The following is a 26,398-nucleotide window of genomic DNA, read 5'->3' on the forward strand; positions in this document are numbered from 1 at the left end:
AATTTCCTTCTATAATGATCATTTTTATCAAGCTTGTATGTTTATGTTCACTTATTTCACATAACTGGCAATGAAAATTACTTCTTAATTGTCATTTAAGTTAAATTACTGAACTTAAATATACGAGCTTGAAAAAAAATTCTCATTTTAGAAGAACATTTCAGATGGCACTTAGAGGCTTTTGCATCTGAACTCTTCATATATACTTGAAACTAGTAGCATAGAAAATGTTTTCAAAACATGCACATTGTGGAATGGTTTCCTTTGCTGCTCTATAAACCTAGTGAATACTAAGGAGACCATGGTTTCTGTGTAAACTGATTATTTTGTAGACATCTTTTGAAAATGAAACAATTGCGTGAGTTTGAGGAAGATAAAATTAATTAACTTTTTTTAATTAATTTTTTAAAAAGGAAGTCAGAGTTGTGTTAATATATATACTTTTTTGTTTATAAAAAGAAAAAAAATACGTATGAGAAGTGCCCTTTATTTCACTTGAGCCCCTGCCCCTCAAAATGTCTGTGCACGTCCCTGATTCTCGGCCACCGTACGTTCGTTACTAGGTAACCAACAACATCGCGCGAACACACGTCGTGATGGAGAAGGTAAGTTGGAAGAAAGCTCGTCTAACATTTTTAGGCTAGAACATTTAATATATTGCCCATCGTTTACATTATTATTGATGCAGTCAAAAACTCTACAACTACTCTGCAACCAGGCCAGAAGCTTTGGCTCAGTTTGGCTAGCTTACGTTTTCTTAAACTAAGGGAATGTTAGTGGGTATGGGAAGGAATGAAGATGTATTTCTTCATTTTATTTTAAATACATTTAAATTTGTTTATTTTATTTTAAATTATATATTATACTGTATTAATAGTCTTTCTAGTTACATTAAGGCTACATGTATTAAAGCAGAGTGCTCTGGGTAATATTTTATATCCTGTCAAAACATACATTAATCATTGCCATTGCATTTGTATTTTTCAAACACAAAACACATTTCATAAGCTGGAGTGTGTACTCTTGTGTACACACACACACACACACACACACCTTAATAATACTCTAATATGTCATTTGTTCACAATGTCCCATGCACCACACAATAAATAATTATACCATTTTGACTAGACACATTCAAAATGCAAAAAGATTTGTTTTTCCAAACTGTTTGGAGCAATTTGTTATATTTTTGTAATTTTTGTATAACTTATTTGTCATTTTGAAATATAACATTAAAGAGTATATTTGATGTGATGAATTGCTCTGTCATTTATCAGATTTACCAATTGTTATAATTTCAATTTGGGCTGGTTAATTATGAACAATGGGTAAAATTGGGGGGCGGGGACATATGGGGGCGGGGCTCCATTAGGGCTCCTCCCCTAACCGCATGTGATCTCACTCCGAGCTTTTGGTAAAACTTGAGAGCCCTGTATCAATGTCATTTATTTAAAACATCAACATTCAGTAACTCTAAGTAAACTAATAAAAATCTAGAGAAAAAGGGGTTAATAATCAGAAGATTAGCAAAAACATTACTAAAGAGAATAGCAAGAAAAGAATTTGTCATAAAAACTGAGTAAAAACAACAACACATAAGCAGTGACAAATCCTGTTTAAACCTTCTTTCTCTTGTTGCATGGGTAGCAGTAAGTAGTTATGACAGCGTGTGACTTGCAAATGTACATGTTACACTTATTGCACGTCATGTTGGTTTTTTTGCCCAACTTTGATTCACAGACCTGACATCTTTTCCTCTTAGAGGGGGTTGAGACTGGCGAGGGGCTGTTTTTTTGAACTTTAACAGAGCAGGCGCGTGCTTCCATCACTTTGTGGTACAGAGCCTTTCCGGGGGAGGCTTCATTTACTTGAGAGAATGCTTGTGCTTCCTTTATCATATTCTGAGAGGCTGGCGTGCGGGGAATGCCTTGCCGTCTTGTCATGAACGGAGTCACCAGAGCTTCACCTAGCTCTTCCAGAAAGAGTCGCCTTTTGAAGCACTTCTGTTTGTTCCATGTAGGATCTATTTCGGTCCAGAGCACAAATGAATTGCAGGCGGAGACATCCAACATGTTAAAGAAGATAACCATTGGCCAACCATTGGTCTTTCTTCTGCAGGTGTATGTGCCAACTAGCTGGAAGTTAAATGACAAGCAAAAAACACAAAAGCTTTAGTCATCAGCTAACAATTCAGGTCACTTCATTCATGCCACTTGCCCTAAAAGTCATGATAAGATGGAAGTAGTAACAGATCTTTTCAACTCTATTATGTACATCCAGGTGTAACAAAATTTTGACAGAGAAAACATATGCACAGATGAATTGTTCACAATAAGATCTATAATATGCTTTTAGAAAATAGATAGGGTTGATTTTCATTTCATGCCAATAACGTATAAATAATGCAAAGTAAAATACCTTGTCAAGGGTGTCAACTCCACCTTTGGTCTTGTTGTAGTCTAGGATTATTTCCGGCTTCTTGTGGTCTTGGCTGCTTATTGCGGCATCTCTATGTAATGTGCTCATCAAAAGCACATTTTTGTTTTTTCTGGGACAGTAGGACACAAGAGCGTGTGTCTCTGTGAAGGCGAACATGGACGAGAATCGGGCTCTGTTTTTGACTGACAGGAGCGCAGGAGGGAGCTCAGGCTTGTTTGATCTGACTGTTCCGATCATGGTCATTTTTCTTTGGAGCAGCTCCTCGCCGAGGGCATACGAGGTGAAAAAGTTGTCACATGTGATGGTGTGTCCCTGGAGACCGGATGTCATGTCCAAGACCACACGCATTCCCTGGTTCTTTTCTGGCTTCCTGTCGGCAGCTTTGCCTGTGTAGATCTGCATGTTCCATGCGTAGCTCGAGCTGGCATCGCAAGCCGCCCAGATTTTAATTCCATACTTGCTTGGTTTACTCGGCATGTATTGTTTGAAAGGACAGCGACCTCTGAAAGGGACCAAGCACTCGTCCACAGTGACGCTCGGGCCTGGATTGTACAAGAGCGGCAGGCGTTGGACCCATTTTTCCCAGACGTCCCTTACTGGTGCCAGCTTGTCATCTTTCTTTCGGCCAGACCCTGCAACCCTTCTATAAAAGCAGAAGATCCTTGACATAATGGAAAAAGTTTGCATAGACATGGTAGCACGAAAAATTGCCCTGCCCGACACACTGCTCCATAAGCTACTCAAAGCCTCATGGTGGGATCGATACACGCCTGCCAGAATCAACAGACCGAAATAGGCCTGTATGTCCGTCCAGTCCAGGCTTTTCCAGGCTTTACCAAACACACGTTTCCCCTCTAAATTGGACATTTCAATCAAAATCTTTTTAATGTTATTTGGGAAAAACAATTCAAATGTTGATATTAGGTCTTTGGCATTGGAACATGCTAACTTGGTTGGTCCAGGGGTCATTTTGATGACACGTTGAGTTGGTATTCTCCCTCGTCTCTCTGAAGGAGTTGTTGAAGTCCACAATATGTCCCCGTTTTTGGACTGGTAAGCGGCATCCACCTCAGGAGGGTCCTCTTCCTCTTCATCTTCTCCATCAGTAGAGTGGTAGTCTGGGTCGAATTCTGTATTGTCCTCTGTTTCAGAAGCTTGATCGAAGAGTTCCTCCTCTGGCTCAGCTTCTCCTTCCAGGTATCTTTCCTCTTCCATCCATCCATCACTTGAATGTAGGGTTGCATCGCTTTCCTCTTCCATGCATCCATCACTTGAATGTAGGGTCGCGTCGCTTTCCTCTTCCATGGATCCATCACTTGAATGTAGGGTTGCATCTCTTTCCTCTTTCATCCATCCATCACTTGTCATAGGTAGTATCGCATCTGTTTCCTCTTCACTAGAATCAAGTAATTCGACCAAGACCTCCGCAATATTAAACCGACTCTCCATGCCGTCTCTTCCTCTTAAACCGTCTCTTGTGCAGCTTCAGAAAGAACTGCAAGTAAGGTCCAAGGAAGCCACATTTATAACCTTAGTTGTTATACTTGTTGGGGTAAAATGTCCTGTAATACTACAGTAAAACATGTATTAAAACCACATTGGGAGTACATTTTATTGTGTGTCCTTATTCAAATTATAAGCTCTTAAATGGGACAGAAAATGCTTATTTTTAAAGCTAGTGATGTGAATAGGTTTGTGTGATGGTTAAGGCTAGGATATATCATTACGGCCTCGCCCCATCAGGCCCGGTTCACTCTTAGGCTGCGTTTAAGTCCAGTTTTTTTTAATGCCCTTCCCTCGCTAACTTCCCTCCATCTCGTTCACTAAGATGTACGCTATTATTTACGTTGCATGAGTGCCCACTACTGGCGGAACCCTTGAAAACCCATCAAAATATGACAGCGAGAGTACGGAGCCCCTAAAGGGACATGGTGAAGCAAAAAAATATGAGATGGATGAAAAACGATGTCAATGCTTTTGCGTTCTTTCGCAAATGTTCTGCATTCCCCCGAGAAACTTTGCATTCGTTCGCAAAGAGCTCAAAAGAGACGGAGCCCCTAAAGGGACATGGTGGTGAAAAAAATATGAGATGGGAGGAAAAATAACTCATTGTTTTTGCATTCTCTCACAAATGTTTTGTGTTCCCCCGAGAAACTTTGTGTTCGCTCATTTTTATGCGAGCGAACGCAAAGTTTCTTGGGGGATTGCAAAGGTTTTGCTAGCGAGCACAACATTTCTTGCAGATATCAATGAATATGACAAATAGTGCATCTAATCCGCAAACACCACATGCGCAATAAGCGGCGAAAAGGAACTCAATTTATTACTGAGAGGCGGCTTTTTGTGCGCAAACTTTGGTTGTGAACACAAAATCTGCAGGAATGAGTAAAATTATACACAATGCGTGCATTCCCATGCCCTGTAATACCACTAATATTCATCCGGAGCAAATGAAGGGGAGGCGGGGATGAGAGAGAGAGAAAGCGCACTGGTATCGTGTCTCTATTCTGCGGAAAATGAGTATTGGAATCATTTCAGATATTTTAGTATTGATGTCTCGATTTTTTTTTTTTTTTTGACAACACTACATTGCACTTAGTTTATTATTTCAGATGCCTTTTTAAAAGAATACAATTGAAAAATGTACATATACATCATATACAAAATTCAGCCCGTCAAAGTGGCTAGTAGAGAGTGACTGTGTTACACGCAGTTGAAATCCACCCACATTTGGCATTGTGTGTGTATTTATATATATATATATATATATATATATATATATATATATATATATATATATATATTGCTTTGGCAACACTGTTCTACTCCTAATTTATGCCCAATAAATCGAGAGGCTGCTCACTGCAGAGCTATGGGTGGAGTGTTAAGTCCAGCTCCCCCTATCTGGATGTAATTTGGGTGTAATGGGTGGAGCTAGAAGGTCTAACCACACCCTAACCCCACCATAACTATAGACCTTATGCGCCAGAGAAACGAGGGCGCAGCCATCTTTTGAATATTGTCTTTGAACTTCCGTTTTTGCGGTCGCTCTGTATATTTCTATGGCATTACTGTCCAGGAGTAATTCGCTTTAGAAGTGGATTTACTTAATGTAAAGTTAACGAAAGTGGGGATACATGAGGATTGTAATGTTTAAAGCAGATGTCTTAACAAATGTCAGTAGACCGGGAAGATTTTAAAACGAGCCGTTCATTCATAAATACGTAAGATCGCTGTGAAAATACAGACCGGAAGTCAAAAGACAACGAGCGCAGCGCTGAAAAGGGGCGGAGCTACATAAGGTCTATAGGCTTATTCGACTTGAACCGGTGTGGTGAAGAGATGAGTCTTTCTCCTCTGCTATTGACGTAACTTAAGATTTTAAATATTAGCTATAGAATATACAATTTACGTAAACAATATACAATTTAATTTAATCTTACTTTGTATATAGCAGCGGGATTCAAGGTTCAAGTCGAACAAGCATAGACAGTAAAAGAAATGGACACAGTGGCCCCATTGGATTCAACGGAGAAAAGTGAAGTCAATTAGAAGCACTCACTTCCTGATGGCTGACCGTACTGTGCTGCGCAGACTCAAACTGAGCTTGACGACGTAGATGTGACGTGGACAACGCGTCTGTCTTCTAGTAGCTGTGCCGAGAGAAATCTGAATCATTCCCTTCCGAAACTTGCAGAGACGGAGAGTGTGAGTAGGAGGTGTCCATGAGCTAGGAGCAGGAGAAACTTATTCTAAGTTTTATTCTTATTCAATCGTTAGCCTATTTTGACAAAAACTGCTTCTACGGGGCCATAACTTAAGATACAAGGTAATGAAGCCTTTAATACATTTTTGTGTTTCTTTAGAAATAAATAATGGACAAATGGAGTCTTTAAACGCCTCAGATGTAAAGTTATTCGCTGTCAAAGTGACGCCAAAATGAATGGGAGTCAATGGAATGCTAACAGCAGGTGATGGTCTGCTAATCAATGGCGGCCCCCGGGGAAGCTTCAGTTTTTTCTGAAAGATTACCCCCCTTGCCAACAAGCCTATTATCCCTCAAACCATGACGTCCAGAGAGGTGGAGCTGGATGTCATATGGCTGTGCAGTGAACACCACTTGAATAAATACGTTTTTTTGTTTGTTGACAAATTAAAGCAACGACAACAATAATGTTATGTGTTATAGCATCATTCATTTTTTTTGGTCTGTTCTGCATTGTGCCTGATTGATTAGTTGATTTGATTTGACAATGTATTTAATAATTGCTCTGTTTTGTAGTCCGATGTATTAACAATAGTCGGTCAAATTTTGCCTTTTTATTTAACCACTTAGACTTAACGAATCTAGTCCATGTTTAGTGTGCTCAAATCATAGACAGTATATAAACTGGACACAGCGACCCCATAGGTTTCAACGGAGAAAAGTGAAGCAAATTAGAAGCACTCATTTCCTGATTGCCGAGCGAACTGCGCAGACTCAAACTGAGCTTGACGACGTGGATGTGACGTGAGCAGCCTGTCTGACAGTTGTAAGTCTTCTAGTAGCTGTGCCAAGAGAAATCTGAATCATTCCCTTCCGAAACTTGCAGAGACGGAGAGCGTGAGTTGGAGCTGTCCATGAGCTAGGAGCAGGATAAACTTTACGATTCTCTATGGGCTTCTCCCTTGACTTTATCGGACTTTATGCCTCCACGTCCCCCCGATTGACTGCGAGCTTCTCCTCCTGTCTCTACGGTAATTTCCAGAGAGTCGCGTGGTTATGACGCAATCGTTAGCCTGTTTTTACAAAAACTGCTTCTACGGGGCCATAACGTAAGATACAAGGTAATGGAGCATTTTATACATTGTCGTGTTTCTTTAGAAATAAATAATGGACAAATGGAGTCTTTAAACGCCTCAGATATAAAGTTATTCGCTGTCAAAGTGACGCCAAAATGAATGGGAGTCAATGGGATGCTAACAGCAGGTGAAGGCTTGTTAGCCAATGGCGGCCGCCGGGGGTGGTACGAAAATCGAGAGCTCGATTACCCCCCTGGCTCAAATGGTTAAAGTTGAAATGTGCTTAAAATGACCGAACAGAACCGGGGGGGTTAAAACAGTAAACAAAATGGCAGCAGCTGGAATGTGAACAAATCCAGCACGATATCTTTGCACTTTTGTGTAAAAAAAACATGACATTTGAAAAATGTAAATAACGCCATGAAGATTACATATCTGTGAGGCTTTTTTGTGACTGGAATTCAAAGCAAACTTTGTGTGCATCTTACCTTATCTACACGAGATGTTTTGGATTGCACACAAATCCTTTATGGAATCCTTCCTGTTATTCCCGTGTATATCAGAAGCAGACTCTGCGTGAGGAACAGATGAGATTAGCACGAACACCAGCGCTGCATTCAGACGGAAACGTCCATGTGCTGATTACTGTAATATCTGCAAGAATACTGTGTCCTTGAGTCCAGGGGTGCAGAAAGTGTAGCTATGACCATTTTATTAACACTGTAATGGAGCAGAAGCACGCGCCCTCTGGTGATGCACATGCACAGTCATGCAGATGTTACACACAACGGAATCACATCTGAAGAATATGTTCGATGCTTCCCGAATGTTCAATTTTCAGACGACAATGTTGTAATCTAGCTGGAACTTCGCAAGAGCATCATGGACTGTTTTTCCCCCGATATAAATTGGGCGGTTAATAATGGATTCCCTTACACAATAGTAATGAAAACACTTATGCATCCAAATAACTACTTGATCATCTTTTAATTATTGTTGAGGAATATATCTGCATGCGAAAGCCACAGGTTGCAGATTCAGAATACAGTAGTGGCCTAAAAACACAATCAAACCAGTGCAAATGTACCTGAAGTTTACTATCAAACTGGTTACTATCATCAGAAACATTGGTTGCAACACACATGTATAAAAATTCCAGCAAGTAAGTTAATAAAAAACAAACATCCCATCCTAGGTTTTTTTTTTTTTTTACATTTCCCAAGTAAAATTTTAAGTAATATCACTTAACTAGTTCATTTCTTTTTAAAGTTCTATGGTATTTAGACTTAACTTACCTCTTAAATTACACCATTAATTTTCAAATAAAATGAAATAATTGTTTTGATCTGCAGTTGATGCATGTTGCCTGTTCTCTGGGGCCAAATGTTCTCACAAACTCCATTTCTAGACACAAGTTTTGAATTTGGAAATATACTTATATGATATACTTTGAAACTACTACTCTTAAATTTATCATGTTTATATTCACTTGTTTTGAAGTGTCAGTTTTTGCAGTGATGCCACAAATAGTTACAAAATAGTGATACAATGAATGAAAAGACGTACACACTATTTTGTCATATCATTTATTTAAAACATCAACATTCAGTAACTCTAATGAAGTAAACTAATAAAAATCTAGAGAAAAAGGGGTTAATAATCAGAAGATTAGCAAAAACATTACTAAAGAGAATAGCAAGAAAAGAATTTGTCATAAAAACTGAGTAAAAACAACAACACATAAGCAGTGACAAATCCTGTTTAAACCTTCTTTCTCTTGTTGCATGGGTAGCAGTAAGTAGTTATGACAGCGTGTGACTTGCAAATGTACATGTTACACTTATTGCACGTCATGTTGGTTTTTTTGCTCAACTTTGATTCACAGACCTGACATCTTTTCCTCTTAGAGGGGGTTGAGACTGGCGAGGGGCTGTTTTTTTGAACTTTAACAGAGCAGGCGCGTGCTTCCATCACTTTGTGGTACAGAGCCTTTCCGGGGGAGGCTTCATTTACTTGAGAGAATGCTTGTGCTTCCTTTATCATATTCTGAGAGGCTGGCGTGCGGGGAATGCCTTGCCGTCTTATCATGAACGGAGTCACCAGAGCTTCACCTAGCTCTTCCAGAAAGAGTCGCCTTTTGAAGCACTTCTGTTTGTTCCACATAGGATCCATTTCGGTCCAGAGCACAAATGAATTGTAGGCGGAGACATCCAACATGTTAAAGAAGATAACCATTGGCCAACGCATTGTCTTTCTTTGGCAGGTGTATGTGCCAACTAGCTGGAAGTTAAATGACAAGCAAAAAACACAAAAGCTTTAGTCATCAGCTGACAATTCAGGTCACTTCATACATGCCACTTGCCCTAAAAGTCGTGATAAGATGGAAGTAGTAACAGATCTTTTCAACTCTATTATGTACATCCAGGTGTAACAGAATGTTGACAAAGAAAACATATGCACAGATGAATTTTTCACAATAAGATCTATAATATGCTTTTAGAAAATGGATAGGGTTGATTTTCATTTCATGCCAATAACGTATAAATAATGCAAAGTAAAATACCTGGTCAAGGGTGTCAACTCCACCTTTGGTCTTGTTGTAGTCTAGGATTATTTCCGGCTTCTTGTGGTCTTGGCTGCTTATTGCGGCATCTCTATGTAATGTGCTCATCAAAAGCACATTTTTGTTTTTTCTGGGACAGTAGGACACAAGAGCGTGTGTCTCTGTGAAGGCGAACATGGACGAGAATCGGGCTCTGTTTTTGACTGACAGGAGCGCAGGAGGGAGCTCAGGCTTGTTTGATCTGACTGTTCCGATCATGGTCATTTTTCTTTGGAGCAGCTCCTCGCCGAGGGCATACGAGGTGAAAAAGTTGTCACATGTGATGGTGTGTCCCTGGAGACCGGATGTCATGTCCAAGACCACACGCATTCCCTGGTTCTTTTCTGGCTTCCTGTCGGCAGCTTTGCCTGTGTAGATCTGCATGTTCCATGCGTAGCTCGAGCTGGCATCGCAAGCCGCCCAGATTTTAATTCCATACTTGCTTGGTTTACTCGGCATGTATTGTTTGAAAGGACAGCGACCTCTGAAAGGGACCAAGCACTCGTCCACAGTGACGCTCGGGCCTGGATTGTACAAGAGCGGCAGACGTTCGACCCATTTTTCCCAGATGTCCCTTATTGGTGCCAGCTTGTCATCTTTCTTTCGGCCAGACCCTGCATCCTTTCTATAAAAGCAGAAGATCCTTGACATGAAGGAAAAAGTTTTCAAAGGCATGGTAGCACGAAAAATTGCCCTGCCCGACACACTGCCCCATAAGCTACTCAAAGCCTCATGGTGGGATCGATACACGCCTGCCAGAATCAACAGACCGAAATAGGCCTGTATGTCCGTCCAGTCCAGGCTTTTCCAGGCTTTACCAAAAACACGTTTCCCCTCTAAATTGGACATTTCAATCAAAATCTTTTTAATGTTATTTGGGAAAAACAATTCAAATGTTGATATTATGTCTTTGGCATTGGAACATGCTAACTTGGTTGGTCCAGGGGTCATTTTGATGACACGATGAGTTGGTATTCTCCCTCGTCTCTCTGAAGGAGTTGTTGAAGTCCACAATATGTTCCCGTTTTTGGACTGGTAAGCGGCATCCGCCTCAGGAGGGTCCTCTTCCTGTTCCTGTTCCTCTTCCTCTTCTCCATCAGTAGAGTGGTAGTCTGGGTCGAATTCTGTATTGTCCTCTGTTTCAGAAGTTTGATCGAAGAGCTCCTCCTCTGGCTCAGCTTCTCCTTCCAGGTATCTTTCCTCTTCTATCCATCCATCACTTGTATGTAGGGTTGCATATCTTTCCTCTTCCATGCATCCATCACTTGAATGTAGGGTCGCGTCTCTTTCCTCTTCCACGTATCCATCACTTGTATGTAGGGTTGTATATCTTTCCTCTTCCATGCATCCATCACTTGAATGTAGGGTCGCGTCTCTTTCCTCTTCCACGCATCCATCACTTGAATGTAGGGTCGCGTCTCTTTCCTCTTCCATGGATCCATCACTTGAATGTAGGGTCGCATCTCTTTCCTCTTCCATGCATCCATCACTTGTATGTAGGGTCGCATCTCTTTCCTCTTCCATGCATCCATCACTTGTATGTGGGGTTGCATATCTTTCCTCTTCTATGCTTCCATCACTTGTATGTGGGGTTGCATATCTTTCCTCTTCTATGCTTCCATCACTTGTATGTAGGGTCATGTTTCTTTCCTCTTCTCTGGATTCAAATAAACGAACCAGGGACTCCACAACATTAAACCGTCTCTTCATTATTCAGCTACAGAATGAACTGCAAGCAAGGTCCAAGGGAAGCCACATTTATAATTCAATTTGTAATACTTGTTAGGATCAAATGTGCTCTAATACTAAAACAGTGAAACATGTTGAAAAACACTTTGGAAGAACAATTTGGTGTCTTTACTATTAAAATTAAAAGATGACACTTTTCTTCAAAGCTAGTGATGTGCAAAGGTTTGTGTGTTTAGGGTTTAGGCATAAGGATAAGGATAAGAGATGTGTTATTTGCCGGCTCTGAAAACAATTGAAGCCTTTGAAATGTCCTCACTGAAGTAGTCAAATAACCTTGACTACAATTTATTTATTTTTTATTCCAATAAAATGGATGGTTTTTAAAATACTACTGCTTTTACATAAAGAATGATTAATGAACAAGTAATTATTGTCAAATATCTTAACAAAATCTGTATTTTCTATATTCTATACAGATGTCACTGTTAGATTGCAAGGAGTGTTCATGCATAATTAATAAAAAAACTGGATAAAGTTTGTCAAGACATTTTTTGAAGTTGGCTTGAAAAAGCCTAGTCAGAAAGTAGTTTTCAAAAGCATGATGTTTAAAGGTTTAAGGCCATGCAGTCGATCAGAAGATGTTGCAAGAATGGGGGCTTTAAAGCAGATCAAAGGCATAGTCTGTCAGTGTGCTTAGATTTGAACTGTTCACTGTTGGAGTTTGAACAATCTTAACTCATTCCAAATTAATCAATAGGATCAGAGTTAAAAGAAGCAGGTCAGTGGAACAAAAAAGAGCGCAAGGTCTAGAGATGCGTTTTTTAAAAGTTAAACTTATTTTAACTTGAGCGCCACGTTTTTAGAATGCCATGACATGCGCAAGACGCTGCAAAAGATGCGAGCACAATGGTCATACACGTCCTTCTAGTGCATGCTTATATAGAAAAACAATGGAAAAGTAGCGCAGTGGAATGGAAAAACCAAGCGGCAACATTCCTGTCTCTCTCTAGCCTGGCAAGCCAGACCTACATCAAGATGTTAGGTCTGGCAACTCACCATAGACACGGCTCAATCCGAGGGGCGGGATAAACGGCTGTCTTTCAAATTCCCTCTGCACGCAATAGGACAGCGCTTCAACCAACCAGAGCGTTTTCCCAACAGCGGAGCTAACGTCAGTTGATAGATTCAACTTTTGAATCTGGCCGGCAAAAGTACGAACACATCTTCCTTTTTAAGAATGACTTAAGTGCCGTTCTTTGCTCTTTTCTCAAAGAAAAACTTAACTCCAAGTCCTCCAGAGCCGCCGCCAAAGCCGATTCTAAAGACTATTCTCCAGCAGCAGCTCTTCTTTGTTTTCAAGTAGCAGGGAACCGTCGCAACTCTGTCGTCATTATGTTAAGCCCGCCCCGCCTACTCTATACACGACGTGATTGGCCTGACCCAATTTAGGTTTTTCCAGCACGAAAGTCAACGGAGAGTTGCTAGACTACCCTGGCTGCAAAATACATTTTGCTGCCGCTAGGGTGCATCTAGATTTCTAGGCTAGGCTCTCTCTTGAAACCAAAACAGAAGTGACTTAAACTGCAATTCATCAACTGGCCGCTAGAGACGGGCTGCAAAAGAGAGTCAATCCCATAGACCCCCCCCACGTCCATATTTTTTTACAGTCTATGGGAAAAAACATTCTGTGTGAACGGCCCCAAACAAATACAACAAACGCCATCCGAAATGGCGTACTGAGTAGGTACTACATTTGAATTTGAAATGACTTTGCGACCGTTAAAAATAGTACGCTCTATAGTATGAATATGGGTAGTATGAATGAAACGTACTACATCCACCATGTTGTTACGGTCATGTGATCTACCCACATCAGTTGTGTCGCTTCACTTGCATTTATAAATACCCTCCCGTGGCCTCATGGGATAGTAAAGTGTCCATCAAATGCGCACTTCAGAATCTCTGCGGAAATAGTAGTTCATCCGGGTACTTTTCACCTACTGTTTTTCCAATACGATGTATCGGACATTCTGCTCTTTTGGTGTATTGTTTTTCGCATACTATAGTTGGGAACTAGTATTCAATTTCGGAGCAGTGACAACATCACCATTGTTCTAAGCCAATAAGTGACAAGCTGTGTCGTCAACGAGTCGATTCCCTTCAAATGACGCAATGACACGGAACGTTACGCTGCTTAAAGGGTAACTCAACCCTAAACCAACTTTTTTTAGTTAATGATCTGTAAGAATGGGGCTTTATTAGTGCCGTTCATTGATTCGAGTAACTTTTTTGACATTTGGGTATAAAGTGTTTTAATTCTACAATATATGGTGTAAAAACGACTAAGTGCTGCCCTCTTCAGGTTGAACGGTGGCTACTGCAGTTGAATTTTCCTACTGAATGTTTGCGTTACTGCGTGACGTAAGCAGGTTACAGCTCACCACGTCCTTTGTACGAGCTACCACGCATAGTATTGCATCAGTTAGGATAGCTTCAAGTTAGCGTAGATTTATCTGTATTTAGTACAGTGGTCAGGAGGGTACGTAGGTGTAGTGTTGCTGGTTGCAACAGCACTGCTGGACTGCATAGCTTTCCAGCAGACTTGGAAATTAGGCGCCAGTGGTTGCATGCACTTGGCCTGGAAGACCGCGAGTTCCCGCCTAGAGCTCAAGTGTGCAACCTGCATTTTACACGGGATTGCTTCTCCAACGCAATAGAGGTGGAAATGGGCTTCTTCTCCACCCAGCTCGCGCTGAAAAGCGACACAGTGCCAAACGCTGCTCCTCCTGCCTGGACTCCACCACCGCAGCGGCGTCTTGATGTCAGTGATCATATATATTTTAATCACAGTTTATGATTAGGCTAAAGTTAATCCTCTGGGGTCGACAAAATCGCCGGCGCATTTTGCTGGATTTTTTCACATAGAGGCAAAATATGAATATGCCTACATGCGCTATTGACATCAACTCGATAAAACTCATCAGATGCATGTACTTTACGTCGTCTTGAGACCCTGTGAGTCACTCTCCATTTTAGAGTCTGAAAGCAGCTGTCAATTAATCCGTCACTGCGGGTCTCAGGTGCACGCCCCCCCTGCTCAGCCCCGCCATCGGTTCGTCCCCTCTATCTCCGCTGGGGTCTGCCCACTTTTCCAGCATTTTTCAAATATTTCCAGGGGGTGGAGTCAGGCTCTGACCAGGGGTTTAGTTACCCTTTAAAAATAGCTTATTTCTCTGGATTTAAACATTGTTGGAAACATTTGGGATAATGTAAAATACATAAATCAACAAAATATATAACGTTGTTTTAGTGGTTTTGGGATTTTAATCAAATAATTTTAAAATGTCCTTAACTGATTAACTCATTGTTCTCTGAATTAATTTAGCTATTTGTTGCATTTTGTGAATGCATGTTTTTATTGCTGTGTGTGGCTACATATACGTTTATTATTCCTTTGGCAACATTCTCTAAAGCCATGACAGTGAAGTTAATCTGAATTAAAATGTTGATGTTGAAAAATATGAAAAAAGCTCTGTGCTATAGCGTCGCCCAATCATTTTTTTTTCGTTTTCTTTTTTCTGTGTTCTTCATTGTAGATGTGGGTGAAACATAAACAAAATGGCAGCAGCTGGGATGTGAAAAGATCAATCCATTCACATTATATCTTTGCCCCTAATATCAAATGTATTCTTCTTTGTGTGTGTAAAATAATGTCAAATACTGTCAATACGATGAAAAATAAATGAAATAAATAAATAAACGATGATAAACAATAAACATCGGTGAGGCTTTTATGGCTTTAATTCGAATCAAGCTTTGTGTGCATCTTACCTTATCTACACGAGATGTTTTGGATTGCACACAAATCCTTAATGGAATCCTTCCTGTTATTCCCGTGTATTTCAGAAACAGAATCTGCATGAGGAACAGATGCATAAGATTAGCACGAACACCAGCGGCTAATATAACATTCAGACGGAAAAGTCCATGTGCAGATTACTGTAATATCTGCAATAATACTGCTTCCTTGAGCTCAGGGGTGCAGAAATGAGAGATATGACCATATTATTGGCAAAGTAATGGAGCAGTAGAGCTGTCCTCATGCCCAGTGCACGCGCCCTCTGGTGATGCACATGTACAGTCATGCAGATGTTGCACACAACGGAATCATATCTGAATAAAATTGTCGATGCTTCCCGAATGTTCAATGAAGGAATTAGTTAAAATTCAGACGACAATATTGCAATCTAGCTGGAAATTTGCAATAAAGAGCATCATGGACTGTTTCCCCCCCCGGATTAATATTGGATTCTCTTACCAATAATGAAAACACTTATGCATCTATCTATGCATGCAAATAACTACTTGATAATGTTTTAATTAATGTTGAGGAAGATATCTGCATGCGTTGCGGAGTCCATAGGTTCAGCTTGCAGGTTCAGAATACAGTAGGAGTGGCCTAAAACTGAGGTAATAATAATGTGGCGATCAGGGTTGCCAGGTAACACAACCAGGCTAATTTATATTAAAAGAGCAACCCACGGCAACAGTGTACACTGTAAAGGAAGCCCACTTGGCAACACTGGTGGCGATAACACCACCTATGCAAGTCAAGAGAGGTGGAGCTGGAGGTTATTTGACTCTGCAGTGAGCACCACTTGCTTAAGGCTATGGTGTCATTATAATGCCACATAGTTTTGCAAAAGAATAAAGTATTGCAAAAGAAAATAAAGTTTTGCAAAACAAAAATAAAGTACTGAGCAAAAAAAAAAAAAAAACACAAAATGAAAGAATTGCAAAGGGGGGAAAAGTATTGAGAGAAAAATAAATAAAGTAAAGAACTGCAAAAATAAAGATATAATTAATTGCAAAAATCAATGACAGCTGTAATCCTATTTTATCTCTGCAACATGTTTGCCATACTCACACCCACTAAAATGCCTTGAAACTCGCAGCATTATTCAATGTGTTGACGTAAATTTCACTGAAACAGGAAGACAGGGCGGGGAATGTCTCACAGCTCCTCCCCTTTTTAAAAATAGCCAATAACGTTTAATTTATGGGCAATTCTTAGACTACGGGCACTTTCATGTCCTTTGATCATATTTTATAAAAAACATTTAATTTTGAAAAATTAACACTTTCATAGTTAAATTTACAATGAAAGTACTTTAGGAACTTTTTACCGGTAGTCTACGATGATTTTTTACCTTTTTAAACATCATTATACATGCAAATATTGCTGTTTTGTGCTTGTCCCACACCCAGACTTCTGATCTTCAATAATGAAAAAGAAGTGAAAAAAAAATATTTATCTATTTTTTTTTAATATGACTGAATAAAGTATCAGTAAAAGAATCAAAACATAATTGAGGTATTTAAGGTCAGACAACTATTAATGTGATTTTATATACAAAATGTAGTTGTCCCACAGTATTGCCGTAATTTCCACCACAACACTGTAATGTCCCTTTAAAAAGTTTTTTTGAAAGATTGTTTGGATAGTTTCTATGGAGATGAACAATGACATCACAGCACATGTCTGACATGGAGGAGATTTTAAATTTATTCAGCAACTTGGAGAAGAAAACTCAAGGTAAATGTTGCTTGAAATGAAAATATTTTTATTGTATGTCCTTTCCAAACATGGCGTAACAATAAATGAGTTTGTAAATACATTGATTTTTTAACACAAATAGATGTATTTTGCATGCATGCAATGCTAACTACCAATTCATAGCTAATCTGTAATACTAGCTTGGATTTTTTTACAAAATACTGTAGGATTGTCATTTCCACCACCGTCATTTCCACCACATTACCTTCTTGGGTGGAAATGACAAAGGTGAGGTGGAAATGACATTTATGCTTACAAGGTGCAATTCATAGATTGAGTGGCTGCATATGAATATTTTATTATTATTAGATAATAACTTATCTTTTTAATAAAGTTTTATTACAATTAGAATGTTACAATTACAATTTATGCGTAACTTACATTTTTTTATGACTATTTGTGGTTAAAGTTGTTTACAGTAAGACTGTAACTGTTCATCTGGTTATGGAACCAAACAGACTAATGGATAATGATTTGTTAAATGGGTTTCAAATAAATGTTTTCTGTTATTCTACATGGACGTCCATTCATTGTCATTTCCACAACACCCAGTCATTTCCACCACCTCATAACTTTTTAGAAAATATGTACAAAATTCGAATCACTCATTAAAAATGTCTGCATAGTTTATGGGATAATGTTCCACTTAATGTAATAACACAAGTAGTTATTTTTCTGAAATGTATCTAACCAATGCAATATTATATTTCAGGTTGTGGTGGATGTAAGCTTTGTGTTTGGGCCTCATGACAATTAATTTACTTAATCCACAAATCTATGGTAATTGCAATATAGGTATAAATTGGTAAAACTATGTGTGAAAGTGCTCTTACACTGTTAAGAAATTATGTATATCATAATAATTTTAAATAATAATCAAATATTTACATGTGATGGAAATGACATTTGTTCAGTGCGGATCGGAAAATATGTCAAAAAACACCAATTTGTCTTATAATGTAAGTGCGTTCTCTTATGGATCATTAAACTAGACTAGTTATATTTAACTGTTAGACTGTGACAATTTTGATTTGAACACTTTTTTTTACCTCAAGTTCACAAGGCCAAAAGTGCCCGTAGTTGAAGAACCACCCTTATATCACAGCTTGGCGTGAGCCAGCTCGATAAAGCCGCAGTTTCCTCCTAATGTCTAACTGTTTCTCCTCCTATTCTCCTCCATATCGGTCCGATACGTTTTCTGGTGCCGACTCACATATGATCCGCTCTGTGCTATCGTATCTCTGGACCAGAGCAGACTGTGCGAGGTGCGGCGGTTTCGCGTGATACTAACGTAAAACCAGACTTCATTTGCCTAAAAGGAAAGTATATTTACACTGAATCGTTATAGAAAATAGTAATAGAGTGAACAAATGACCGATTTCAGCCGCAGCTTCAGCGTCAATTTAATTTATAATGTAGGGGGCGGAGCTTCAGATTCTAGAGAGCATTTGATTGGACAGAAAATCTGATGAGAAACTGAAGTGTAGAGCGATGTCATCAAAATATTTGATCCATATATTGGCGGAAGTGAGACACTGTATGTTTTGAATTCTTATGTAGTCTAAATGTAAATTTTGTCGTTGTTTTGGAGCACACTAGCTAAAACACAACAGTAAGACTATTCATACTAAAAGCCAAAAAACGTAAGTTTTGATTTTTTAGGATTGAAAATAATACAAGATATTTCTTTACTGTTTCTCTTCCTACCACAATGACCATTTGGAGTTCCTAAAGGCACAGAGGTTTCTGATTGTGATCTAGGCCTGTTGGCCAACATGTTTACTTTGGGGGTCAATGAATTGTCACACCTTTAGTACAGTGGGGGAAGTGTAATTATCTGATTGGTCAGTTTGAATGTCTCACATTTGGGTTTTAGTCACGTGGTCTAGGAAAGGATAAATTAGATTAAAAGATTAAAACTGTTGCTCTGTCTCTTTTAATTGTTCTGGCTCTCTTCTTCTCTGGGTCCCTTTCTTGGGGCTCTTTTCTTATTCTTCCTTTTGCCTCCTCTCTCTCTCTCTCTCTCTCTCTCTCTCTCTCTCTCTCTCTCTCTCTCTCTCTCTCTCTCTCAGGTAACATTTTACATGCTGGGTAAGATTAATGGTATAAGTTATCATCATCTCATACAATCTATTTTGTAACTATTTTAAGTGTAACCATAACCATATTTTGTCATTAAACTTTTCAATTACAACTAATGTGCTAACTAGTTTTGAATTGGTATTGACTTTGAAGTGCTACATATTGCAATACAATGTCACTCTCAATAGCAACGCTGTCCCACAAATATTAAGCAATTGTAACTGCACTTATTTCCGTTGTTGGTATAAGTGGCAGTGGGTGGAATAGACAAGAAATGTGAAGTTTTCTACCATCTTGCTAATAACGTTTCTTTAGTCATTCGGCTGTCTTGCATCTTGAACCACTGCAGGAAATCCACCCTTACAATTTCATGGGGACTTTAAGTTCAACTGGTTTCTAAACATTGGTTGAAATGCATCTGGTATCAATTTACTAGCTATTCAATTATTATTGTTCATTTTTGCACTCTTGTGTTAGAATAGCAAAAAGGTGACATTTATGTCATTTAAAACGTTATTGGAAATGCAGGAAATTAAGTGAAAAAATTAAAAAAAGACAAGGCAAAAATGGTTACATTTTATGTTCATGTTTTTTGTTTAAACATTTTGTCAATATTCAGATTAGACCACTAGTGGCCGCCACAGACCACTGACACGTTTTGACCACATTCATTCAATAAAAAAAATACTTCCTCCCCTTAAATTATTTCTGAAATTATATCACACAATTCGGGCTCAAATCTATTCATTTTTATTGTTGTAGGTCAGCTAATTTTTCTGTTTCCCCCCAGCAAGACATTTCAAGTGTTTTAAAATCAAAAAATTTCTGCAACAAAAATCCTCATGCATCGTTTCATAATTCCATTTTTCCACACTTTATCTGATGCGGCTCATTTTAATAACTCTATATCCTGCTAATTTACATTATACGGATGTCGTGTCAAAAGTCACTGTAAAGTGTTTGGGTGCAGCTTTGTGTTGAATTGCCTCACCCATCATCATCATCAGTGTGAGATCATCATCCAGACAAACAAGAAATCCCTTTATTTCTCTTATCACGAAGGCATGCTTGACATTAAAACGGTCCAGGTAAGAGAATATGATCACTTTATTCTCTCTAAATCTCATTATATTGAGCTCATGTGTGTTGCATTTAGAGGATTAGCTCATCTGGCTAATGTCGGCTAGCAAACAGTTTGTTATGATGTGAAGTCATAGCCACGTAGAAACAGAAATATACGGAATTTGTGACTAAAAACCGACTTTCATATATTTGGGATATTATGTGAAATTCTAGGATCGTTTTTGATTATTTTTTTTGACAGTTATCGTTTGGCTAGTTGTCGTTAGGTCGTTAGAATAATGTTAGAATAATAAACAATAACAATATTTTGTTATTTTAACAATCCAGTCCAAATTGATCGAATTCGCTGATTGCATTAAGTGCCATACATTATTATTATTTCAAATATTTAGTTAATAACCAGAAGCAAAAGTGTAGATAACTTAATTTTACTCCTCCTTAAACGAAATTAATAACCAGTGGTTTATTATTCAATGATAGATAGAGTAGCTGCTAAACAATTGTGATATGGTTTTTGTCACTATACGTGCTGTGGTATTACCATGGTAGAGTTATTTTCAGAGGGTAATACCATGGTATATGTACACAAAGACTTGATACTGTCAATAGTACCGTGGCACTTTTTTTTAGGATAGTTGTGTTAGCGTTAAGTTTTATTATGTGTCATTTTGTGGATTAGCGTAACGTTAAGTATAAATGATTTTGTAGTCAGGCTTAACTGTACTTAACCGACACAAATAGCCATGGTTGCCATGGTTACAACAGTTCCCACCAAAGTACCATAGTTTGTTATTTGATAATTGTTAATAATAAAAAATATAAGAATTAATATATTTATTTTCCCCCCAAGAGTCACTAAAAAAAGTACCATAGTAATGCCATGTATTCCACTTTGATAAATAATAATGTTTTTTACCATGTCATGTATTAAAGTTGGCATGAAACAGAAGTTTCTCTAGTCTTTTCTTCCCTATTGTCTTTTTCTGTTGGCTGACACTGTAAGCCTTTTACACATTCATGTTAAAAATGGTTGTGCCGGAAATGAAAGTCGGCATGAAATGAAAATTCACCGTACTTATTTTCTAAATGCGTGTTATAGATCTAATTGTGAACAATTTATCTGTACATACGTTTCATTTTCTTTTTGACCTCTTAATTTAATCGTAATTTCCTCTCTGTTGACATACGCAGGACTTCTCCAATCATTTAGTCTGCTTAAATTTTAGCCACCTTTTTTCTTTTTTGAAAAACTGTTACACTTGCTATTTCTGTTTCATTATGACTTTAAATTTAAGGTGGACTCTGGTACTTTTTGAGTTTTTTTAGGGGTTTATCATCACACAATAAAACAATTAAAAACAAATTGCATGCTTTACTTATATTAACATTTCTTCTGTCAGGGAATCCTATCTGGTCAAGGAGGGTTGACGTTTTTCCAGGCCCTGCAGGAATAGCACATGTGTGCATAAAGCAGGGAATATGAGTACGGGGAAGCCAAGTGGTCTCAAACCACCAACCAAGATTGGTAAACCAGCTTCGGCGCCAACCAAAACCTCGCCCACCTCAGGTGAGTAACCTATGGGTTACATTTTAAATGCACTGATTCAGGCATGATGTGCCTTTATTTTTGCTGACTGCAGCTGGTGCCAAGGCTGTAACATCTCCGACCTCCAATACCGACCAAGATGCGCCGTCAGATTTCTCTGTTGGCGAACGTGTTTGGGTCAACGGAAATAAACCGGGTTGTGTGCAGTTCATCGGAGGGACTCAGTTTGCACCGGGCCAGTGGGCAGGAATAGTTTTAGACGAGCCCATCGGGAAGAACGATGGCTCTGTGGCTGGAGTGCGCTACTTCCAGTGCGTGGACTTACGTGGCATATTTACTCGGCCCTCCAAACTCTCTCGTACTCCCGTGGCAGAGCGTGAGACCAATGGCACGCAGACTCCCGCCAACAAGTCGTCCGCCTCCCCTGCCAAAGATCCTGCTCCTGTCACTCAGACCATTAGTGCAACCACCAAGACCTCATCAAACCTTACCAGGGCCACCAGCGAGTCTGCTTCCAATCTGTCTGAGACGGATTCGGCCAAGAAGTTACAGCGGGACATGAAGCTGGGTGATCGTGTGCTGGTAAGGCCCATATCTGGTCTGTCTTCACACTTTAGTGGCTCATTGAGGGAAGTTTGAGGGAATGTTTTGCTTGCTATCCTTAGGTTGCAGGATCCAAGGCAGGTGTTGTGCGTTTCCTGGGCGAAACTGACTTCGCGAAAGGTGAATGGTGTGGCGTTGAGCTGGACGAGCCTCTTGGCAAGAATGATGGGGCAGTGGCTGGTGCAAGGTAAGGCCACAATTTGTCAAAATTACACAAGGTCAACCCGTGAGAACAGGATGTTCTGTTTTAAAACACATTTATAAAACAGATCTTTAAGGTTTTTGCTTATCTGGCTGAATCTTAGCACGTTCTTGAGAAACTAGAGTTTTGAGACATAGTTGAGAAGCCATAGAAGAGGCATGTGAGATTACTTGTTTTTTTCCCCCCAACTGTACAGTATGTCATATAGCTTCACTTTTCATGTTCAGTTCCCAATTGAGCAGCCGGAGTGGTTTCATCCTGCTGCATGACTGGATCTAATAGGGAAAACTCGAGTAAAACAAACGATTATCAGTTTAAACTAAAGGTTGGACTCGATAGTGTTCCTTACAACTACCAAAGATCCAGTGATCCATGGATATTGACATGCAGCCAGGAATCATGCTTCCTGACTTATATATGCCTGATTTCGACGCCGGGGAAATACAAAAAGCAAATTTGCCTGTGAATGCTGTTTATAATACAATATAGGAAGGTCTAAATCTGGGTGTAGACTTATATCAATGTTACATATCGTCCTGTCGGGATGACGTTAAAACTAGCCGCCTGATGAAGGAAAGCCGCCATGGCTTGTTGTCAGAGGGCTGTTTGTACACGGCTACCCTTTGCGTAGTTGTTGCGTAAATTTGTTTGCCGATAGGCCCGGGAAGAGATGGAATAACTTAAGTACAAAGTAGAAGATCATTAATGTCCAGGTGAATTTATTAGGACAGCTGTCTCCGCACACGTGATCCCAAATAAAGTTCAAAATAACCAAAACAAGTCATCAAAACATGCTCGAAATAGACGGTACAAAACATAAATAAAAGCAGCAAAACACGGCATCAAATCTAGCCTCGAGGAACAAACCTCTGACAATGAGGACTCGCATCTTACAGCATTTGACTGTACAAGCTCTGGCCCTTGGCCCGTCTCTCCTGGCTCAACTATTCTCACTCCTTTGTATATGATATCTTCCCGCCAAACACTAGTGGAACATACCAACAGTAGGGGTCGGTTAAATCTCATGACTACAGAAACACATTCAATGTGTGAATTTCTGTGAATTCCAGCGATCCATTTGCTTCTCTTTTCTGTAGCTTTTGGCATTCTTTAAAAATATACTTCAGATTTCTTGTCAAATCTATTTGTACAGTCAGTCTCAAAGCTTTTTCCTGTTTTAGATGTGTTTTGTGTGTTTTTCGCGGCATTATCGCTGAAAACCAATGCTGGCACTCAGTCTTTTTGCCTCTCAGTGGGCATAACCTCAGTCACTCCAGACAGTGACATCACGTGCATTCCCTCTATAATAAAAAGTGTCCTGTTTCGCTCTGAAATATTATATTACAGAAGTAAAACGAGTTGTTAATGCTGTGTCATGTTGGTTTTAACCTCAGGTTACTCTAGTTGAACTGTCTATGGGAAGTGTATTGTAAGTACAGTGCATATAAAAAGTCTACACACGTGATGGAAAAATTAAACAATGACAACTCATATCAAAACTTTTGCATATTTAATGTAAAAATCACAACCTATTCAATGCCACTGAAAACCAAAGTGATAGTTTTCATAGAAAAAAAAAAATCTAAATAAAAATTGGAATAACTAACTGCATAAGTGTGCACACCCTGAACTAATACTAAGTTAAAGCACCCTTAGATTTTATTACAGCACTTTGTTTGGATATGAGTCTATCAGCTCGGCACATCTTGATTAGGGAATATTTATCTATTTTTATGCTTCACTCTCACAGGTATTTTCAGTGCCTCCCAAAGTATGGACTATTCGCTCCTACGCACAAAGTCACACGCATCGGATTCCCGTCCACCACTACTGCCAAGTCCAAAACCTCCAGGCGCAGGTCGACCCTGAAGAACAGCCCCAGCGCATCTTCCGTCAGCTCCCTCAGCTCTGTCACCTCCTCAGTAGGAGGCAAACCCAGCCGAGCGGGCCTGGTACAGTCCTGCTCCTTTCACTCACGGTATATGTTCTTCTCCATATGTTATTAGAAATAATACCTGTCAATAATCTTTCAGCTCACAGAGACGTCTGCACGGTACGCACGGAAGATCTCAGGCACCACGGCCCTACAGGAGGCCCTGAAGGAGAAGCAGCAGCACATCGAGCAGCTCCTGGCTGAGCGGGACCTGGAGAGGACGGAAGTGGCACGAGCCACAAGCCATGCTGGAGAGGTGCAGCAAGAGCTGGCACTGCTCAGACAAGGCCAGGAACAGGTGGGTGGTTTTGGGATATTAAACCAGACTCTAAAGGTGATGATACACTGGGCAACGTTTTGAGCAATATTTCTGGGCAATGTTGCTTGGGCACTTTCCCATTGAGAATGGGCAACAAGTTTCTATCTGGATATTTTAGATTGGTCGTGGGCCCTGTGTCTCACCTGGTTGCCTGTTGACGGCAACATTGCTCAAAAAGTTGCCCCGTGTATCACCACCTTTAGATGCACATGTGTTGCATGGTGTTCTGAATCTTAAAACTTTGCATGTGTTTTTGAAGTACTCCAACGAGATGGAAGCCAAGTTGGACCAGTTGCGGAGACTTGTGGAGACGGCAGACCGAGATAAAGTGGAGCTGATGAATCAACTGGAAGAGGAAAAAAGGTAATCTTGATCTTAAAAAATACCTTTTATATTGCGTGATTATTGCAAAAGAACATGCAAGTTCATGTGAATGTGTTAAGAAACCTTTGAGGGCTTGAAGTGTACTTTTTATCCCACAGAAAAGTGGAGGACCTGCAGTTCCGTGTAGAGGAAGCTTGTATTACCAAAGGTGACCTAGAGGTAAAGTGACCCTATCCATATACGTTAACATCGAGAGAAACCGAATATGGCCGGAATCAGCGTAGTCCCCTGTCACAGATCAGTCTGTGTTCATGCACAAATAATCAGTATCGATTACACTTTTAACAAAACAAATTCACTGGAGATAAGTAGATATCAGAAAAATAAATATTGTTTTAAAGAGATGATAGATAGACAGACAGATAATAGTCTAGATAGATAGATTGATAGATGATTGATTGATTGATTGATTGATAGACTTGATGTGACTACAACTATCGATAGATAGATAGATAGATAGATAGATAGATAGATAGATAGATAAAATTGTTGTGACTACAATGATAGACTTGTTTTGACTAAAACTATAGATAGATAGATAGATAGATAGATAGATAGATAGATAGACTTGTTTTGACTAAAACTATAGATAGATGGATAGATAGATAGATAGATAGACTTGTTTTGACTAAAACTATAGATAGATAGATAGACTGACTAAAACTATAGATAGATGGATATATAGATAGATAGATAGATAGATAGATTGACTTGTTTTGACTAAAACTATTGATGGATATATAGATAGATAGAATAGATAGATAGATAGATAGATAGACTTTGACTAACACTATAGATAGATAGATAGATAGATAGATAGATTGATTTGATCTCATGATCAAATGAGGAACATTCATTGACAAGTTCTTCAAAAATCCTATTGGAGAAGTTTCTTTAAAAAACAACAAAACAAATCAAAACAGTGCATCACTTTGTGGCTGTTATAGCATTGACTCTTTGATGCTTTATTCACCTTATTCTCTTTATTTGTTCATTCATTCACTCTTTCATCACTGCATTCTTCTCTATTCATCTTTTATCACTTTCAAACGTTCATTCCTTCATGCATTCTTTTATTATTGACACCCTCCATCTCTCTTTCATCGGCCTGCTC

At 39.3% G+C, this 26,398-nt stretch overlaps 3 protein-coding genes and 1 long non-coding RNA gene across 7 annotated transcripts in view; 2 read left to right on the plus strand and 2 right to left on the minus strand.

Annotated features, from left to right (window-relative positions):
- Nucleotides 1–1,441: 1,441 nt before the first annotated feature.
- LOC309489311 (piggyBac transposable element-derived protein 4-like) lies at nt 1,442–8,056 on the minus strand. Of its 2 annotated transcripts, none has more exons than XM_082158046.1 (3): nt 7,713–8,056; nt 2,422–4,012; nt 1,442–2,138 (listed from the first exon to the last, which is right to left on the minus strand). In XM_082158046.1, the coding sequence occupies exons 2-3, from the start codon at nt 3,889–3,891 to the stop codon at nt 1,620–1,622; spliced, it is 1,989 nt and encodes a 662-aa protein (XP_082014172.1). In that variant the 5' UTR covers nt 3,892–4,012; nt 7,713–8,056; the 3' UTR covers nt 1,442–1,619. The 2 variants fall into 2 exon arrangements, with proteins under 2 accessions (XP_082014172.1, XP_082014171.1); XM_082158045.1 differs by having other exon boundaries at nt 2,422–3,937; nt 7,713–8,055.
- LOC309489356 lies at nt 6,180–8,060 on the plus strand. The gene is made up of 2 exons (XR_014202390.1): nt 6,180–6,823; nt 7,497–8,060. It is a non-coding gene; the product is annotated as an uncharacterized lncRNA (long non-coding RNA).
- A 531-nt stretch (nt 8,061–8,591) lies between these two features.
- Nucleotides 8,592–15,953, minus strand: LOC309489564 (piggyBac transposable element-derived protein 4-like). 3 transcript variants are annotated; one of them, XM_082158385.1, is made up of 4 exons: nt 15,834–15,951; nt 15,347–15,430; nt 9,788–11,555; nt 8,592–9,504 (listed from the first exon to the last, which is right to left on the minus strand). In XM_082158385.1, exons 3-4 carry the CDS (start codon nt 11,534–11,536, stop codon nt 8,986–8,988), a joined length of 2,268 nt encoding a protein of 755 aa, XP_082014511.1. In that variant the 5' UTR covers nt 11,537–11,555; nt 15,347–15,430; nt 15,834–15,951; the 3' UTR covers nt 8,592–8,985. The 3 variants fall into 3 exon arrangements, with proteins under 3 accessions (XP_082014511.1, XP_082014510.1, XP_082014512.1); XM_082158384.1 differs by having other exon boundaries at nt 15,347–15,953; XM_082158386.1 differs by having other exon boundaries at nt 9,200–9,500; nt 15,347–15,953.
- A 3,932-nt stretch (nt 15,954–19,885) lies between these two features.
- clip1b (CAP-GLY domain containing linker protein 1b) overlaps nt 19,886–26,398 on the plus strand; it is a 27,852-nt gene continuing 21,339 nt past the window's right edge. Inside the window, exons 1-8 of the mRNA XM_082158106.1 lie at nt 19,886–20,302; nt 21,698–21,864; nt 21,938–22,425; nt 22,509–22,633; nt 24,399–24,600; nt 24,682–24,879; nt 25,160–25,263; nt 25,383–25,443. Coding sequence (XP_082014232.1) covers nt 21,777–21,864; nt 21,938–22,425; nt 22,509–22,633; nt 24,399–24,600; nt 24,682–24,879; nt 25,160–25,263; nt 25,383–25,443 — 1,266 coding nt within the window. The 5' untranslated portion in view covers nt 19,886–20,302; nt 21,698–21,776. The remainder of the gene's footprint in view (nt 20,303–21,697; nt 21,865–21,937; nt 22,426–22,508; nt 22,634–24,398; nt 24,601–24,681; nt 24,880–25,159; nt 25,264–25,382; nt 25,444–26,398) is intronic.

This window comes from Leuciscus leuciscus (assembly GCF_965113295.1).
Source record: "Leuciscus leuciscus genome assembly, chromosome: 24".
NCBI lineage: Eukaryota > Metazoa > Chordata > Actinopteri > Cypriniformes > Leuciscidae > Leuciscus > Leuciscus leuciscus.

Bases quoted from the DNA above. Each gene is read 5' to 3' on its own strand.
- LOC309489311 (XM_082158046.1), bottom strand. From the start codon at position 3,891: ATGGAGAGTCGGTTTAATATTGCGGAGGTCTTGGTCGAATTACTTGAT. The intron at 2,139-2,421 runs GTATTTTACTTT...TTTAACTTCCAG, and splicing joins GAGTTGACACCCTTGACAAG to CTAGTTGGCACATACACCTG.
- LOC309489564 (XM_082158384.1), bottom strand. From the start codon at position 11,536: ATGAAGAGACGGTTTAATGTTGTGGAGTCCCTGGTTCGTTTATTTGAA. The intron at 9,505-9,787 runs GTATTTTACTTT...TTTAACTTCCAG, and splicing joins GAGTTGACACCCTTGACCAG to CTAGTTGGCACATACACCTG.